General features: G+C 40.4%; 1 protein-coding gene across 9 annotated transcripts in view; it reads left to right on the forward strand.

Annotated features, from left to right (window-relative positions):
• MACROH2A1 (macroH2A.1 histone) overlaps positions 1 to 15,630 on the forward strand; it is a 46,805-nt gene extending 31,175 nt beyond the window's left edge. For 5 of the 9 annotated variants that reach the window (XM_074883970.1, XM_074883971.1, XM_074883975.1 and 2 more), the window contains 4 exons: positions 1,445 to 1,544; positions 7,033 to 7,122; positions 10,328 to 10,502; positions 14,888 to 15,630. In XM_074883970.1, the coding sequence (XP_074740071.1) occupies positions 1,445 to 1,544; positions 7,033 to 7,122; positions 10,328 to 10,502; positions 14,888 to 15,053 (531 nt within the window). In that variant the 3' untranslated portion in view covers positions 15,054 to 15,630. Of the gene's footprint in view, positions 1 to 1,444; positions 1,545 to 3,031; positions 3,123 to 7,032; positions 7,123 to 10,327; positions 10,503 to 14,887 lie in introns of those variants that run through there. The other 4 variants (XM_074883972.1, XM_074883973.1, XM_074883974.1 and 1 more) reach the window with 3 other exon arrangements.
• The last annotated feature ends 1,372 nt before the right edge of the window (positions 15,631 to 17,002 follow it).

Here is a 17,002-nt window from a genome sequence, read left to right on the forward strand (position 1 = left end):
GAACGAGAACTTTCTGTTTCATAGTTACTTTCCCTATTGCCTAATCAGCTACTGAAACAATCACCTTAATGCATGTTGTAGACAGAAGCATAATTTCTGATGTAGATCATATATCTCCCTATATGAAAGAGTCTGGAAAATTTTTTGCACTTTAGAGTGCTTTAAGTTTTGACAGCAGTAAACTTGGTGCACGTGAAATCCAACATTGGCTACGAAGCAGTGTCACAAACCCCTGTCACAAAGCTTCCTCACATACCTGTCAGCTACTGCAGTTTTGCCTTTTGCCAAGTTTGGCATCAAATTGCCTCAAATTACGGAGCTGTTTCTGCGGTGTGGGGTCACATACTATGATGAGACCCCTGAACTGTCAGTAGTAAGCAAATTGTGCGCTTACTTTACACCTCTAAGCACTTCCAAAGAAACATCCTCGCTAGTATGGCATGGCAGGATCAGTTTGTTACCATTGCTGGTTTTTTCCTTGACTTCTTATTTTATACACTAGTTTGTAAGTCTTGCTCAAAACGTGTTGCTAGAAGTTGAAATCTGCACTTCCTCCTACTTCATTAATTCTTTTTATTCTTTTATGAACACAGAGTGCGGCTGTGAGGTCAATCTCTAGATATCTGTGCTAACTTCCTCACCTTACTGTAGGGCCATAAGAAATCCTTCTGATTTCGTAATGATTCAGACAGCAATTGAGAAGCATGCTTTAAATACAGGGAGGGGCATTAATGAGAGGAGTTAATGGCCATTAGTGGCTGGGGTTAAAAAAATCTCTGTTGTCATCAATGACAAAAGGAAGTAAAGCAAATAAAATAAAAACTAGAAGCAATAAGCACCTAATAGTGCCGCTTACAGTACTTCACCAGCCATTCACAAAGGCAGCAGAACTGTGCAAATGAAAACTGAGGTGCCTGCGGTGCAGAATACGGTGATCACTGATTAGGAAAGAAAAAGAACCGTGTCCCCTTGTTAGAGTGGAGGAATCACTGGAGACCAGTGTGTGCTCTCTCAAAGATACGCTCGTGTTTGCTGGCTTAAAGGAGGAGGAGCAGCACCTTTTATCCAGCGTCAGTGCTGAGTGGTCATGGCACATTCCTGTAATTGATATGTAAGAAAGGATTAGGGTGTCCTTCATCTGTAATTTGAGGAGAAGCAAATACCCTCTGATAATGCCAAAATAAGAATCCCAAATAGTGGCCAGCATAAAGCCAAACCAGAGCTTGTTAGTAGGTACATTCACATCCTCCCAGTGTGAACAGTGTTTGAGTCTTGTGTTTGCATTTTTTTTGGATAATAACCCTCCCTTATGACCTGCCTTTTATTTTGCATATTTGTTTGCAGTGATGCTATCTCCATCTGTGTTGCAAAGCTCACTTTTCTGCAGCTTCTCTGTGATTTCCCAGCTGTCCTGTTATTTCCCACCTCATGCTTTTCTTTTCAGCTGAACCTTATTCACAGTGAAATCAGTAATTTAGCCGGCTTCGAGGTGGAGGCCATTATCAATCCTACCAATGCTGACATTGACCTTAAAGATGACCTAGGTAAATGGGGCATGGGTTGACACAACTAACGGTCACATGGAAATTATGGAACCCAGAATTTACTCTCTAGGGCTTCATACATTTAATAAGAGGAGAAATTTAAATCTTTCAGGTTTCGTTTTGTTGAAGAACTATATTCAAAAGACTTTTTCACCAAATCTGAATACTTGCAGCTATTGCTAGTCTTCAAGTCGATTTCAGTTAAAACAAATCACTTAAATTCTTTTCCATAATGATCATATGTGACTGTTAGCTATTTTGGGGGGTTTCTTATTTGGATACTTTGAGGACTAAAATACTTTTTTGTCAGGTTGTTTTCAAAATAAGCAGTTTCTCCATTCTCATGGCAATCTTGGTTTTTTTTCTGATACTCAGTAGGCATACATTTTTTTAAAGAGGAATGATTAGATAATTACCTGTCCCAAATCTTTCCTACCTTGATTTCATGTTTAATTCAGTCAAATAATTTGTTTCCATTATGCTTCAATTACTCCCTGTCACTTTCACATTCAGCTGAAAACAAATACAGACATTATACCAACACTGAACTTGTAGATACTGTCATAAGTTGGTGCATTGCTTTTAAAGCTTGTCTTGTTCCAGATTGGGGGGAAAAAAAAAAAATCCCCCTTCAACAAAAGTCTGTTCTTCAGCAAAAGAAAAATTAACTTTTATGCATTATGTACTGCCTTCCCTTATTTCATTATACTTGCTGCTCTGGTTTTTTAAAACTTCCTTAATGGAATACAACCCATAATTCTTGTAGTACTGCATTTCCTATGGGAATGTACACAAGTAATTTAACAAGAAAAAGACTTAAGAAGGCTAATTTTTAAATCAGCCTTTCTCAGAAATATGTATATTTTTACAAGTGTCTCAGCCATTCCAACACATAATCAGAAAATATGCCTTACCTTTAAAATACAGGATCGATCATTTATATTTTTTAAGGCAAATTCAGTATGACGCTGTCTGCAAATACATGGTTTCCTCCAGATGAAGGAGACTGTCATTTTTAGAAACAAAATGATGAATTGCCGTACATATTAGGATTAGTGCCTGTCAGCTTATTGGTGCTGACAAAATGGAGAAACTAGTTATTTTGTTTGGTTTGATGATCCTGAATTTCTTTTTTTAAACAGATTCCATATTTTAGTGTCATGCTCTGTGGGGAACTGGTTGTTCTAGGTTTCTGCAAAGTGAAATGGGGTATTAGCTGATTTTAAAACTTTGGAAATGGTCTCATGTGATTGCTCTGACTTGTCATTTTAACATTTATTTGATCATGTCATACTCAATATTCCTCCTCCTGTTCCCTACACCCCTTTCTCTACACACACCTGCACACACAACTCAGCATACTCCTTTGGCGCAAGGTTTGGAGATGTAAAGGTAGGAAAATATGGACGTTGGTACATGTGTAAATGTAGAGCCTGTGCTGGGTCTCTGTCCAACGTGGTTGATATACATCTGTTTACCTGTTGTAGTTGCAAGTTGTACAGGCTGACATTGCCACGATCGACAGTGATGCTGTCGTTCACCCGACAAACTCTGACTTCTACACCGGTGGTGAAGTAGGTAATGGAAAGTTCAGTGCTGCGGAGTTTGTATGTGTGTGCATGGTCAATCAGCAGCCACAAGCTTGTTGTAGCTATGCAGATTTGCATTCATTTCTCACTTCCAGCAGTCCTGACTGATAATAAAAAGAAATGAATAATTGCGAACTCAGTAGGCATTTTTGATGTTTATCTCCAAATCAGACTTTCAGAAGTTAGAATAGAACGCACCGCCAAAATTTGAAGTGCAGGAACAGTACGTTCAACGCAGGCATGTGACCAAGGAAAATGAATTACCGCATTGTTTGTTTGACATGTTAATTGCCTGTCTTGAACGTGGTTTGAGGCTTGATCTTTAGATTTCTAACCAGTTCCAGTACACCTTCTCCATGCCAAGTTTCAGATGTTCACATCTGACGTGCTGGATCTAGCCCATCTATATTTTCTGAACTCTTAAGATTGGTTAGGGTTTTTTTGCGTGTTTCACCTTGTGGACCGATTACCTTCCTGGCCCTGCTCAACGGTCCTCACGCCCACAAGCACACGGCTAGTGACGCCACGGACGCTTTTCAGGCGGTCGGTCACGTAAGCTACATCGATGAGAGAAGGCACGATAGAAAACATGACAGACATCTTAATTCAGTATCTTAAGTGTCCCCTGAGTAACTCTTAACTTAGTAATACCCCTCTCTGCGTACAGTATTTTGAAGGATTTGGTGAAAGGGTAGCAGTACTTTAACTGAACTGCCTTGGTAATTTGAGAAGGCAAATCAGAATTTGGGCAGAATACAGAAGTTGCTGGTAAGGGTGATGACCCACCATGCTTAAAAAGAAAGAGTCACCTGCTCCCAGCCTCTGTTCTACGTCTCCTCTTAACCCCATCATCACTGTGCGGACAGTCTCCCTCCACGCCTGAGGCCCCATTTCGGTGCTGGCTTGGGGGGACACGCGTCCAGCTGCAGAGCTGGTGTCTCCTACAACACCCGCTCGTTCCAAAGGGGCTACTTGCTGAGTAACATGCAGACAAATGTAGCTCTGTAGAGCCTGTGGGGCAGGAACAGCTGTGACTTGGCTGGCTAAACATTATGCAGAGCCGTTAAAATAAATGTGTCATAATACCCTGTATCTGAGGAATAGGCTTCTAAAGTCTGTCAGACCCATTTAGCTAATGTGCTTGTCTCCTACCCTTTGACAAAGAAATGTTTCGCTACCCTACAAAGAAAATTGTGTCTTGAAGCTGTACTGCTCGTTCCTTAGTGTAGGTTCCTGTTGCCTCTGACTGCTGTAAGAAAGAATAGAAGTGCACAAATGCTTAGCTTCCAATGATTAACTTTTACCCATCTAAATTTTTTTTTTAAATTTTTGTTGTTTTTTTCCCTAACAATTTAAATGTACTGGGGGCTTATTCTGAGAATTTTAGAGCCTAAATTTCTGCTAACGCTGTTTTCAACACTGATACCAATGCCTGCTTGGAAAGCATGAGATAATGATCTTATTCTCATGGGAGTGACACATATTTATGCCTGTGAGCAAATAAGCTACTAACCTTGAAGCTGTGAAGCAAGACTTCCATCAAGAAACTTGCTAATGTAGTGGAAAATGGTTAAATACAGTATGTCCTTTCCTAGATGACACTAATTTACAACATAGTTCTGAAATACAATTTCAATATAAACCCTCACTGTTAATCAGAAGAACATAGTTGAGGAGTAAATGCAGAAAACCTTACTGATTCATACCAAATACTACTTTTTCTCTTCTTTGTAGCAGATCTGCAAGGAGAGCTCAGTGAAATAAACTGACAGGGCTGTTCATTGCTTTTAATTATAAATTAATTCCCAGTAGAAGGGAAAAAGCTGATCCTTCTGGATTGAATTAAACCAAACTAGGCTAAATTCCATTAAATGTACAACAGCTTTGCAATGGCAAAGAAATGACCTACTTAATAGATCTTTTCTGTTCCTAGGTTCTGCGCAAGGCTTAATTATGTTTCTCCTTGAAACAAGAGAAATTAAGGATTATGAATGTCATGGGTTTTAGGACTGATCTGAGTTCATGGACTCAAGGGGAATATAACCAGAATATATACAAATATAAATAGGACTGATATGGAAATATGTACAAGGCGACTATAACTAGAATGGAAGACTGTTTCTCTCCCTCCCCATCCCTCCTCTGTCAGAGTGATGGTAGAAGACCCTGGTGTCAGCCACGTCTGCTGGACTGGTGCAGCACAGGGCGCTGGGCGTTGTGCCGTCTGGCGCAGCGCTGCCTTTGACGGGCAGCACGTTTCCCAGCACCTCCGTTCTGGGGTGGATCTCCTTTCCTAGCACACTCTCCTAAGACAGCTTGCTGCTACAAATAAAGCCATTACTGTCTTTTCCAAGAGATTTGTAAGATGGTGCCCTCAGCTCAATTGCACAGGGATAGGTAACTTTATGAGTTTCTGAAAATTCTTAGTCAGGAGTTTGTCTGAATAAACCTAGACCAGAGTATTTATATAAAAAAGCTTAAATGAGCACAAAGAGTGAATTACGCTCTGACCTACGTGGTCTGACCTTGTAGCCCTGCTTTTGGCAAACGCCCATTGTGAATTGGTTATGAAAAAAAGCAAAAGAAAAGGCATACATTTTTTTAATTGTCCTCGGCTTTTGTACCCCAAAAGCAATAAACTGCCAACAGCAAAATAGAGGCAGGGTCACAGAGTCAGTTTTTGAATGAACAAACAAATGCATTGTTTCCAACTTTTAATCTTCATTTTGGAAGAAATTTAGCAATGGTGTCAAAACAAAAGCATCTTGCGGTCCTCTTAGTTCTTAGAGCTATAATCCTATTTAGTAAACTGAATCTTGGAGGAGGGGCTCTGCTTCCTCGAGCATATAGTATGTGCACTTCCATCAGAAAATGCATTTTTTTTTCTTTCTTCATCAGTGAAAGTAAGGGGTTTCACCAAATAAATGTCTAGATCTTTAGAGATCGTAGTTCTGAATTTTTGGAAATCAGTTTTCAAAGTAATAAATCAGAGCCTTTATGATATCACTGCTTTTTACTTATTACCTTTATAATTAATATGCACAGTGCAAAATTACATGGGTTGCTTATGTAGTTAGGAAAATGCTTTCTTGGGCTGTTTTTTTATATTAATATTTAAAACTAGAGCTGCAAAATAAGATCTAAACCATTTAGTGATGGACTGCCTTTGTAAACAGCATACCTTTTGGTTGCCCTGAAACACTGCACAGCTCTTCTCCTCCCAGAATGACTTTGTCCAGCTCCTTAGCTGTAGTTAGAGAAGTTCATTGGAGGAATATGTTCCTTAGAGATTCTCCTTATTTCTGAGGCTCTTCCTCTTGGTTAAAGGTGGCTCAACAAGCTGGGCAGTTACCAAGTAAAGCAGCCCGCTGCACTCACGAGACTGTTTCATTCCTGGTGCCACCTGTTGGGGTCAGGGACCAAGATCAGGTGAGTTTCAAATTCTTATTGTGGCAAATGGCTCTTTAAAACAATTTGTAAGAGAGAGGGGAAATGAATCTTAGGGGAAGGAATTATGAACCTTCAACCACTCTTGAGCTAGCACATTCTTCTGGAACATTTCACACTAAGAGATGCTCATGATAAGGAAGGAGGTAGGGATGTCATGTCAGATGTTTTGACATTAAAATCGGAGTCTGAGAATGTTAGCGAGGGATACCGATGTGAGGTTTTTGGGTTGTTAGGGTTGTCTTTTTTGGTTTTTTCTTTCTGTTGTTGTTGTTGTTGTTTTTAATGACTAGCTAATTCTGAAGTCCCAAAAGGTTTAGATCTTACTTTGCAGTCCCCAAAAAACGTTTGGGCAGAAAACTCTAGAGTGATGTAATAAAAAATAATGATGAGTCGCATGTCTGCTGTGGAAACCTGGGATCAGAGGAGTAAAATAACAATTCTCTGTTCAGGGAGCACTTTGGAAAAGAAAGGCGGCAAGGAGTTTGTGGAAGCTGTCATTGAGCTTCGCAAAAAGAACGGGCCGTTGGACATAGCTGGAGGTGAGGTTCTGCGCTTCGGAAACCTGCGAACAAAGCGCGGCGGGCGCTGGCCTCGCGGCAGGCGGCTGCCCTCGGTGCCCTCAGCCAGCCAGGCTCCTTCTAGTGCAACGCGTGGGCTCGTGCTCTCTCCAGACAACTTCTATGGGTTACGTGATATTTGTATTCTCCAGAGTTAAAGTATGCACGTTGCATTTTAAGTAACCTTTACCAAAGCATCTGGGAAATGGTGTAGTGATGTCATGTTACAAGTAAAAGCAGGCTATTCACAGGTACATGCATACACAATGAATGCTGATTATTAAGGGCACAGTTCGGAAAAGCAATTAATGAGATGCTTATTTTTCAGAAGAGTTGAGCCCAACTCTGTTCAACATCTGCTTTGCTGAAATGCCACTGACTTTCACTGAACTTAAGCACGTGCTTGAAGTTAAGCATCTGCTTGGGTACTTTGTTTAATCAGTGCCAAAATCATCACTGTAAAAGCTTACGACTTTTTGATGCCTAGTTATCAAAATTTATGTAATATCTGAGAAAAATCTACTATATGAGTAATAAAGTTTGGTAATGGCGATACATAATTTTACACCATCTGTGAAATTGCTGATACATGTTGTTCATATAGAAGGCTGATTCTGCCATCTGTGTTTATGCTATAAAAATAAATACAGTGTGCGCGGTTTTGTAAACGAATTCTAACTAAAGCTGAAGGGGAGATGTAAGACTTCAGCTCTGACAGGAAAAATTACAACTGTTTACTTCTGGTGCTTAATACATTGGGGTTTTTTTCCTTGCTTTTTAAAATTTTTAATAAGTTTTTCTTGGAATTCTTGTTCTGCAAAAATATGAAGAATTAATTTTTTTTTTTCTCTTACTCTGTACAGTATTCCTTATCAGCCCAGACCAAACTGCTCACAGATAGTTTGTAAGTTGGAGAGAAAAGAATTTTTTTCTCAGCCATCAGTGCATCCCTCAGATATGAGGGCTGCTTGGCAGTCTTACCCCGTGGGGAGCGCTACGCCACACCAGGAGAAACTGGCTGTCAGGGACTTGGTGGAGAGTCTAGAGAAGAATCGATATACATCAGTTCCTCAGTCCTACGGATATCCAGTTTTCAGATTTCTCAGTTATATGGGTATCCTTTTAATCTACCAATAACCAGGCTCCTTACCTGGAATATAATTGTAACTAGCATAGAATGTGTCCGTGGTTCTCTTTCTGTTTCTACAACAAAAGTGTAACTTACTTCCCCTTTCAGATCATTTGCATTTGAAGCAAGGGACTGCAAATGGAAGTAAATTCAAATTTGAAGGGCTCTTGGTAATTAACAGTTGTCCTCAACAGAATCCTAATGAGTTAATTAATGATTACCCTAGAAAACACTCCCTGAGAAATATTAAAGTCGATGATGTGTATCAATACAGTATTTTATTCTTTCAGGATGAAGTTATTATCCACATTTCACATCTGACTAGAGATATGTCAGCTACTTTTAATGGATTTTTCTTGGATTTATGATGTATTCTGAATCTGCCAACATTTTAGTTGCACATTATGACAAATTAACGTTGCCTAACACTGATGCTATTCAACACGTTGAGAATCTTCAAACCCATAAGAACATAAATGCTTGTGCTTCCATTGTCCTTCAAAATGTACTATTCTGATTAACCTCCAGTCACAATGCCATATGGCAAAGTCGATTTTCTCTTTCCTGCAGCAGCTACAGGATAGTATCCATATGTGACGATTGTGCTCCAAGAGTTATTTCTTCTATAGTTAAATAACAAAATGCCTCATAAACATTCCAGAATGGAATAGAGGATTTCTGGCCTCTAAGCACCTGATTTTTTTTAAAACATTTTTTCAAATTATGGGTATTTTTATTATTGTTTTTCAAGACATAAGCTGCCATTTTATACCTACACTTTTGTGGCCATGTATGATTATATCCCAAAGTGTGTGTGTCAGGGTGCTGACTCTTTATGAAGGTTCAGTGTATGCTCTTGTGAGATTTCAACTAGGTGTTTTTCCTCCCTCAGCTTGTGATTAGGGTGTTTTTCTTCCTTTTTTTTTTTTTTTTTTTGTTAACAAACCGCAGTTACAAGTTTTTAATTGCAACCACAGACCTGTGAGTTCAGAAACGGCAGTGATCCTCTTACCCCATTTTCTGGCAAGCAGAGCAGAGTCTGTTGTTTCTCTGGGATGGGAACTGGTGAACCCAGAATGTGTTCTGCTGGGACAGGGCCTCTCATCTGGAGAAGCCCTGACTGTCAGTAGTTTGTGGGCAGGTTCTGCTGCATCCTCTTAGTCCCCACATGTCCATGGTAGTGTCGTGGTGATAATATACAATTAGCATGGTAAAAATTCTTCTTCGTTTCTTTGTACATGCAAGGCCTTGCCTGTGATACATAAACAGTGTGAATCAAACATTGTAAATCTATAAATGTATCCTCTCCAACCATCTGTCAAGAACATGATGAAAGAGATAAAGTAAAACCAGCATTGTTTTAAGTGGTCGTGGATGACCCATACACAAAAAAGCTCTAACAAGACCAGGCCCAAACTCGAAATCTCACCAAACGTCTTCTTTACAGTTACTCAGAAACAAAGCTGGAAATTAAGCAAAAATCTAAATTCACCTCTTTTCCAGCCTTCCTGACCAGTTTGCAGAGCACTAGTAGCTCTGAACGGATCCAGTCTGCGCTGCAGTGTGATCAGAAGCCAGCTAAACAAACTGTATTTAGCAGGAGTAGCTGAAGATCACACAGGTTATAACTCTGTGCGACTGTCCAGCATCGTGATATTTACTGTAGCTCTGTAATAAGCTGAACCAAAGCGAGGTCATCCCTTGAAGGGTTTGTGTTCTAACAGAGTACTGCCTTTTTCCTTACACGTTACACAAGTTTGCACAATCCCCAATATAAATGTGTTTCCTTTGATGTCAGCCATGAATTCTTGCTCTCTCTAAAATAAGCTCGATTATAGCTATGATTTATAAATTACCATAGCAAAGTGCAGCTGGAAATGGAAAATACAAAGTCTCTGTAATCACGTTGTTATATTTTCAGGCTCTGTGATTTGTAATCTAAAACATTCCCAGGGGCTAAAGGAATGTCTGTCAATTGTTTGCTATCGTAATCACATATGTACTCTTTTAATCCTAAAGAGAGAAGAACAATTATGTTTCACTTTCGTTTCTTACTAGCTGTTGTCAGTGCTGGCCATGGATTGCCTGCGAAATTTGTGATCCACTGTAACAGCCCAGGTTGGGGCTCAGACAAATGTGAGGAGCTGCTGGAAAAGACGGTGAAGAACTGCTTGGCTCTGGCTGATGAAAAGAAGCTGAAATCAATTGCATTTCCTTCAATTGGCAGCGGCAGGTAAGGCTGTTACACAGACCTGATGCCAAATAGGTCATGTTTTCTAAACGCTGTACTATATGTTCCAGTCCCTTCTCATGTACAGAACCCATTGCTACAGTGCTGACTTTATTCTTGTTCATTTAGATCAGTTCCCTAAATGAAAAGTTTGTTCTAGGTCTGTTCAAGCTGTGCACGGAGCCTGCAGTATTCTGAATACTAGTTCAGCTTTGGCAGGTCTAGCTGTGATCCCTGTAGAGTCTTAAAGCATACAAATAAGTTAAAGAGCATAAAATGAACTTTTAAAGGGGATATTAAAAGAGTTTTTTCAGACTATCAATTTGTTCAGATAAATTGGGGATGTGGAGGTGAACATGAAGAAACGGGGTCTATTTTACCTAGTTTTAGTGCATAATTAAACTTACTGCAATATATGTCTTAGGACGGCCAGAAGTCATAGCTTAGTGTTCATTTAAGCAGCAAACCCAAAGTACCCTGATTCCCAGGATTTGCAGAGTCACTTCAAGCTGAATTCCGTGCAGTTCACATCATGGGCCTCGTTCAGAAGCAAAAGGCCTTAAAAGCCTTTGCCGAGGTCTTTGAAAGCCAAAGTCTAAAGTTAAGGTCCTCTGGCTTCGTACAGGATGCTCAGTGCCTTCGAGGGTTGGATCACGTTCTGAAGAGTCTGAACATGGACTACGCTTTTAATCTGAGGCTCTCGGGTTTGGGGTGGGGAGGGAGGTTTGGAACACTTTGCCCGTAATGATGGCTTGGTATGAAGACCGAGGGCCAAATCTAGGCTGAATTTACAGTTCTGTTTAACCTGAACAACTGCCCCTTTTGAATTTGCCAGACGTTGGCTGATGTACAGCAAGAATATTCTTCCCATTGTGCCGTGTTGCAACACTAGATTAATTCCTGCCTATTCTGTGGGTTAGGGCAGGAAGTGCTGTTTGAAAGACAATAAAGAAATAGAAGTTTCACTAGGATAATAAGCTTAAGCGACTTGCATCAGATGAAGCTCCAAATAAGGGTAATTTGCATGGGTGTCATTTTAAGGAGGTAACACGAGCCTACTTTGTGGAATGGTAAAGAAATATAGTGGAGGGTTCATAGAGAGCTGTTGAATTAGCTGTCAGATTCACGGGCTAGTCCATACGAAGAGCAGCTCTGAACTGCTCTTTGGGAGGAACCAAATTCCTCCACGGACTGTGGAGTGACTGTGGAATTGGTTACGTAGGTGCCTAAAGCAAGACCATGTCAAGGATCTTCCACAGAGCCCTTTCTTTTCTGGATAGCTCCCAGCGAAGAACCATTCCCAACCCTGGCTGCGAAGCAGTTGATTGGTGTTGGAAGATGATGAAACCCTTGAATAATCGTGAGATTCACATCCTGTTATGAAATGTGGTTACTGACAGGCAAGGTCTGTGGCCGAGTTCTCCACTTGGCATATGCACGTCGTTCTCACTCAAGCCAGTTGAAGTGGTGCTTTAAAAAGATGGAGAGAGATCAACAGGCTTTGAGAAATATATGAGGTTGTGTATTTTCCCTTTTTTCTCTTAATCAGAGATATTCAAGCATAAATTAATTTTGGAGAGAAAAGAATACATTCTGACAATACTCTTTACTTGTTTTTATGATGTCAGAAGCGTTAAAAAAAATAAAAGTAAAGCTTTTAAAGACAGCAAATACCAAAGACACCACATGTATGCAGCTGTTCTGGTACAGACATCTGTCAGGCAGACATCACCCAATAAACCCACATAAACAGTTTCATTCTCTTTTATAGTTGAGGAATGGGATTACATGAGGGCAGTTCAAATAAATCACGGAGGGAAATAAAATAGCATACTTGTAGATTCAGTGGGCCAGATGCTCAGCTACAGCCAACTTGTGGAAAGCACAAGTTGGGTGCTGTACAGAGGTAGCCTGGAGTTCAGTCTGGTAGGGCCAGCAGGAGAACAGGGGAAGGAGAGTTGAGGATTGAACGTAAAATCATCCTCAGAGTAGGGATTTCATCCTGACTTTGATCTGAATTGACACTAGCTTGGCTAAAGTCTCCAACTGCCTTTTCACAAGAATTTAACTCAGACCGGTAGATCAACACAAGAGGCTTCTGTTTCTTCTTGCAGCCCACACATGGCCGTTGGGTCAGTGCCTTTCTGCTGATTTTTCTGCTCTGTCTCTTTCCTTTCTTTTGAGACAGTGGTCCTAAACAATTTACTTTAATCAGCTTCCCTGCACACCTGCCTCCCTTTGACCAGGCTGCTCTTCTTCCCTTTGTCCCGTTGCGACCGCCTTGCTGGAACACGACTGGAGTGGAAGTCGTAGGACTTTGGAGTCCCCTGTGAGCAATTCAGAAACGGCCTATACCCTGATTTTGATGCTGGCCTGCGTGACAATTCCTGCTGAGGAGCAAAATTCCTCAAAGATCTGCTCAATGTATGCCAGGATGCAGCATTCCTAAGTAACTAGCAAGTGATCCGATGTGGAGGCATGCTGAGTCTGTGTCTTTTTCTCTATGTAAGCCAACAGTAGGAAGTAACTCATGTCAAAACTATGCTCTCAGTTGATTAACTTGTCACACAGCTAATTCTCCCTGACCAGCTCGGTTGGCTTTGGAAGAGTACAAGGTTTTTTCACAATGCTTTTTCCTTTTTGTCTTCTTAAGTAAAAGAAAAAATTGGGCATTTTCAGAAAAGAAAGAAACAGCATGAGCTATTTCATGTCATCATTTTTGAAATATCACAAGCATTATCTTCAGGCAGCATGTATAATATCACATTACAGGCAGCACTACCACAGAATTGCTCTCGGAGTGTATTTTATGGTAAAGCAATGTGCAGTACGCGGGCCATGACACAGGCAGTTGCCTTTCTCATTTTGTGTCCTGCAGCATGTAACGAGAGGGAGAGTACAACAGCGTTTTATTATCAGAGTCTGGTGCTTCAGTGAGCACGTGCTAAGTGATGCTGCACCTGCTAGTGCCAGAGGTGAATTTAGCCCAGCTTCTTCGAATTGCTGAGGAAACTCCGAGAAGCTCGGCCATCTGTGTAATCTGTAAATTATTAGTAGTGTTAGTAGTACATATCAGAAAGTTTTGACCATCGTACATCTGTAAGTGCATGTCAAGCAACCAGGTGATGTTCCACGGGCTCTTTTAAATTCTGTTTGGGTCCTACTCATAGCAGCGTGCTCAGGCTTCGGCCAGGGTCAAACCCCAGGCTGGGAGTTTGCCATGACCTCTAAAACTCACAGTTCAGGTCACGGCTTTGTTCAGATCATTCTGCTTGTGCTTGACCTGTTTTGAGATTAGATGAAACTTTCAGACAAGGGCTGCTAAATAAAAACGTGAAAAAGCTTGTAAGAAGGGTTCCCAGATTAGGCACTGAGCTTTGAAATTCAGTCACGCAGTTTTGTCATTTGAGAAAGCAGCAAGGGTTGTTCTGTTTGGCTGTGGCTTCCCCAGAAGAAGGGGGCAGGAGCCTCTTCTTTAGGCATTGCTAGAGGAGTAGAAAGGCCTCTGGTGTTCCGATCTCTCCAGCTGATACCAAGCAGATGTCTTTCAAGATACTTTTCTCAGGACTGTGCTTACTTTGAGTCAGCCTGTAATTAAAAAGGATGTAAGGAGTGGCGGAAGTGTTGCCGAGGTTGTGATTAGAAAAGCCTTCAAGTCCCTTAAGTGTGTCCTCAGCCCTGACACAGCTACTTTGGCTTCCCAAGCTCAGTAAAGTTAGTCTGAGCCCATCTGGGCAAGGCTCACTGTGCCCCAGGAGAGCAGCCTTGCTCACCATCCTTTTCCCACCACATTTGAAATGGTGAGGGTGTTGCCAGGGGTGTTTCTCACCACCAGACTACTACAGCTCGTTCTCTCTTCAGTCTGCTGCAAGGCTGTACAAGTAATTTCTTCAATTTTGTGCTGTATTATTAACCATTAATAGTGGTAAAACCGTTTTATACTTTGTGTCTATTCATGCTTTATTTTCTACATCAGGTTCTCTGGCCCTTTTTATATTTCTGGAATGGTTGGTTTGCTTTCGGGACGGGTTTGACTCTGCAACTCTTAACGTACATGCTGCTTTCCTGAACGCTCCAGGCTGTTGGGTTACTTGTCTGTCAAATAAAAATAATTGACCCATCGGATTTGTAAGGTTCAATCCATTAACGTGTGAGAGCTCTGTATTCATATTTTGGAAGTGCTTTTCTTCTGTTTGAACATTTTTAGTCTTGCCTAAACAAACAATTTTGTAGCTTCTAATTCAGACTGTAAACACCAGCTTTGTAGCTTTATTTACTGTGCTGCAATAGAGAAAAGACAGAGCATTCCCTGCGAGGTTACACCATCAAAAGCTTGTTCAGCAAGTCTTTATTTTCTTTCTTTTTTTTTTTTTTGTCTCTCCTCCTAGAAACGGCTTCCCAAAGCAAACGGCTGCTCAGCTGATCCTGAAAGCCATCTCCAGCTATTTTGTGTCAACAATGTCCTCTTCAATCAAGACGGTGTACTTTGTGCTCTTTGACAGCGAGAGTATAGGGATATACGTGCAGGAAATGGCCAAACTAGATGCCAACTAAGCCTGGAAAGCAACAGTACCAGCCCCCCCTTCTACCCATCGTCCTCCCCAACTCCTTAACTCATTGTGAAGCAGAGCATCCCTTATTTTAAATTTTGCTCATCTAGGGGAATAAAGGTGGATCTTTTTGTTGATTTTTTTTTTGTTGTTTTGGGGGGTTTTTTTGTTTGTTTTGTTTTTACTTTCTAAAATGTTTTATGTTGGCACTGATAGTTGGCATTACTGCTGTTAATGCACTGTATACCAGGCATCGTCTGAACTTAGTGTAATCTAGGAGATTTTATAGTTTTATTTTAATGAAGTATGGATTGAAGCAGAAAGCTGGTAGGACTATGTAGTCTTTTACTTGTGAAAGAAACGGGCCGACCCTATTTTGTAACTGTGTTGTGGTGCTTTATCAATACATGGAGTGGCGTTCCTTTCATTTTTTAAAAGAACAGATGCTATAAACCTAATTTGTGTTTGTTTATTGTCTTAATGATAAATCTGGAAGAAAAAATACAGAAACCCTGTTGTCCTTAATTATATTTACAATTTTGAAATTGTGTGAATTGATTTAGTAAAATGTTTGAACTGTTGCTGTTGGTGTACTCGAATTAATTTTTCCCTTAAACCTTCATTTTCTAAATTCTGAAAAGTTAGCGACAAGAGGGATGAGAAAATACAGGATCTGAACCAGGGGGTGGACAGGTGTGTGGGGCTGCTGGGTGTGTGCCCAGCACCACTCGCAGTCAGATCCCTTTCCCGGGAGCTTTCAGACTTTCCAGTTGGTGTTTCAGCTCCTCCCAGTTAGAATCTGGCTTAGCTGGCTCTTCAGTTGGGGAGGTTGAAGCCTTTTAGATCAATAAGGCCTAGGATTTTTTTGAACTAGTTCCAGTATTTAATATTGGCCTGTTTGAAGCCATTTTGTATTTTTTCCAGAAATTTATGAGCCTGGTTTGTATGGGTTGCCATATCATTTGCAGCTGAAATCCATACCAATGTAAGCCTTTATGGGTTTGTACTTTGAGAAAGAAGAGGTTACGTGTTCAAAAGCTGTTGCATACAAATGCTCTCTGAAGAGAAAGCTCTTCCTTTGAAGTCTTTAGCCCACTGTCTAGAGTAGGCACACATTTTCCATCACTGTTGAAAACTTCAGTTTCTGCTAAAACAGGGCTTTACAGCCACACTCTGGATTGATCCAGAGCAACAAGAGGACCAAATCTGACTGACTTCTCAGTAATATATATTATAATATACATATAAATATACTCAGTGTATTTATCCTGAATACCAAATATTAAAAATGTGTAGCTTAAGCTCCTGCAAGAGTTTGGGTTTTTGTGTAGAAGTCTAGATAGTTGCAGCTTTCAAGTGGGCTGCTGTAGAGGAACAACAGCAGCAACACTAGAAAACAAAATTTAAAATAATTTATTCTAAACATACCCAAACTTAAAAAGAACAAAGAGTAAATTAAATTTGTGCCTGCAATACATAATGTGTTTGACCATAGTACAGGCTCAAATTAAAATTTTTTAAATGGCCAAAGTGCATCTGGTGTCATTCTCCAGAGACAGCAGTTCAAGGGGCAATAAATGAAATAAGATGCAGTACTTTAGCATTTAATTGTGAAATGCATGTTCGTAAAGAAAACTGAAGCTGCACTTCCCACAAATTTCACTAGGTGTCACTAAAAGGATTGAAAAATAGAAAAAAGCACAAGTGAACAAGTACCTGAGGAAACACTCGGTGCAAGAAGGGCCCTAATTTTTTCAGCAGAGAAGGGAATTTTTAACACAGAAGGAACATGCACATCAAACTGAGTGTCCAGATTACAGCTTCTTGGTCTGTTTGCACTGTAGAATGTACTGTAATATATAAAGTCTTGGGGTTTTAATCAAAATTTTAGTGAAAAAAAAAAATGTGCTTGTCAACAAGTATTTTCAAAGTAGATAAAAGTACAGCCTGCCA

The sequence above is a fragment of the Strix uralensis genome, chromosome 14 (assembly GCF_047716275.1).
Source record: "Strix uralensis isolate ZFMK-TIS-50842 chromosome 14, bStrUra1, whole genome shotgun sequence".
NCBI lineage: Eukaryota > Metazoa > Chordata > Aves > Strigiformes > Strigidae > Strix > Strix uralensis.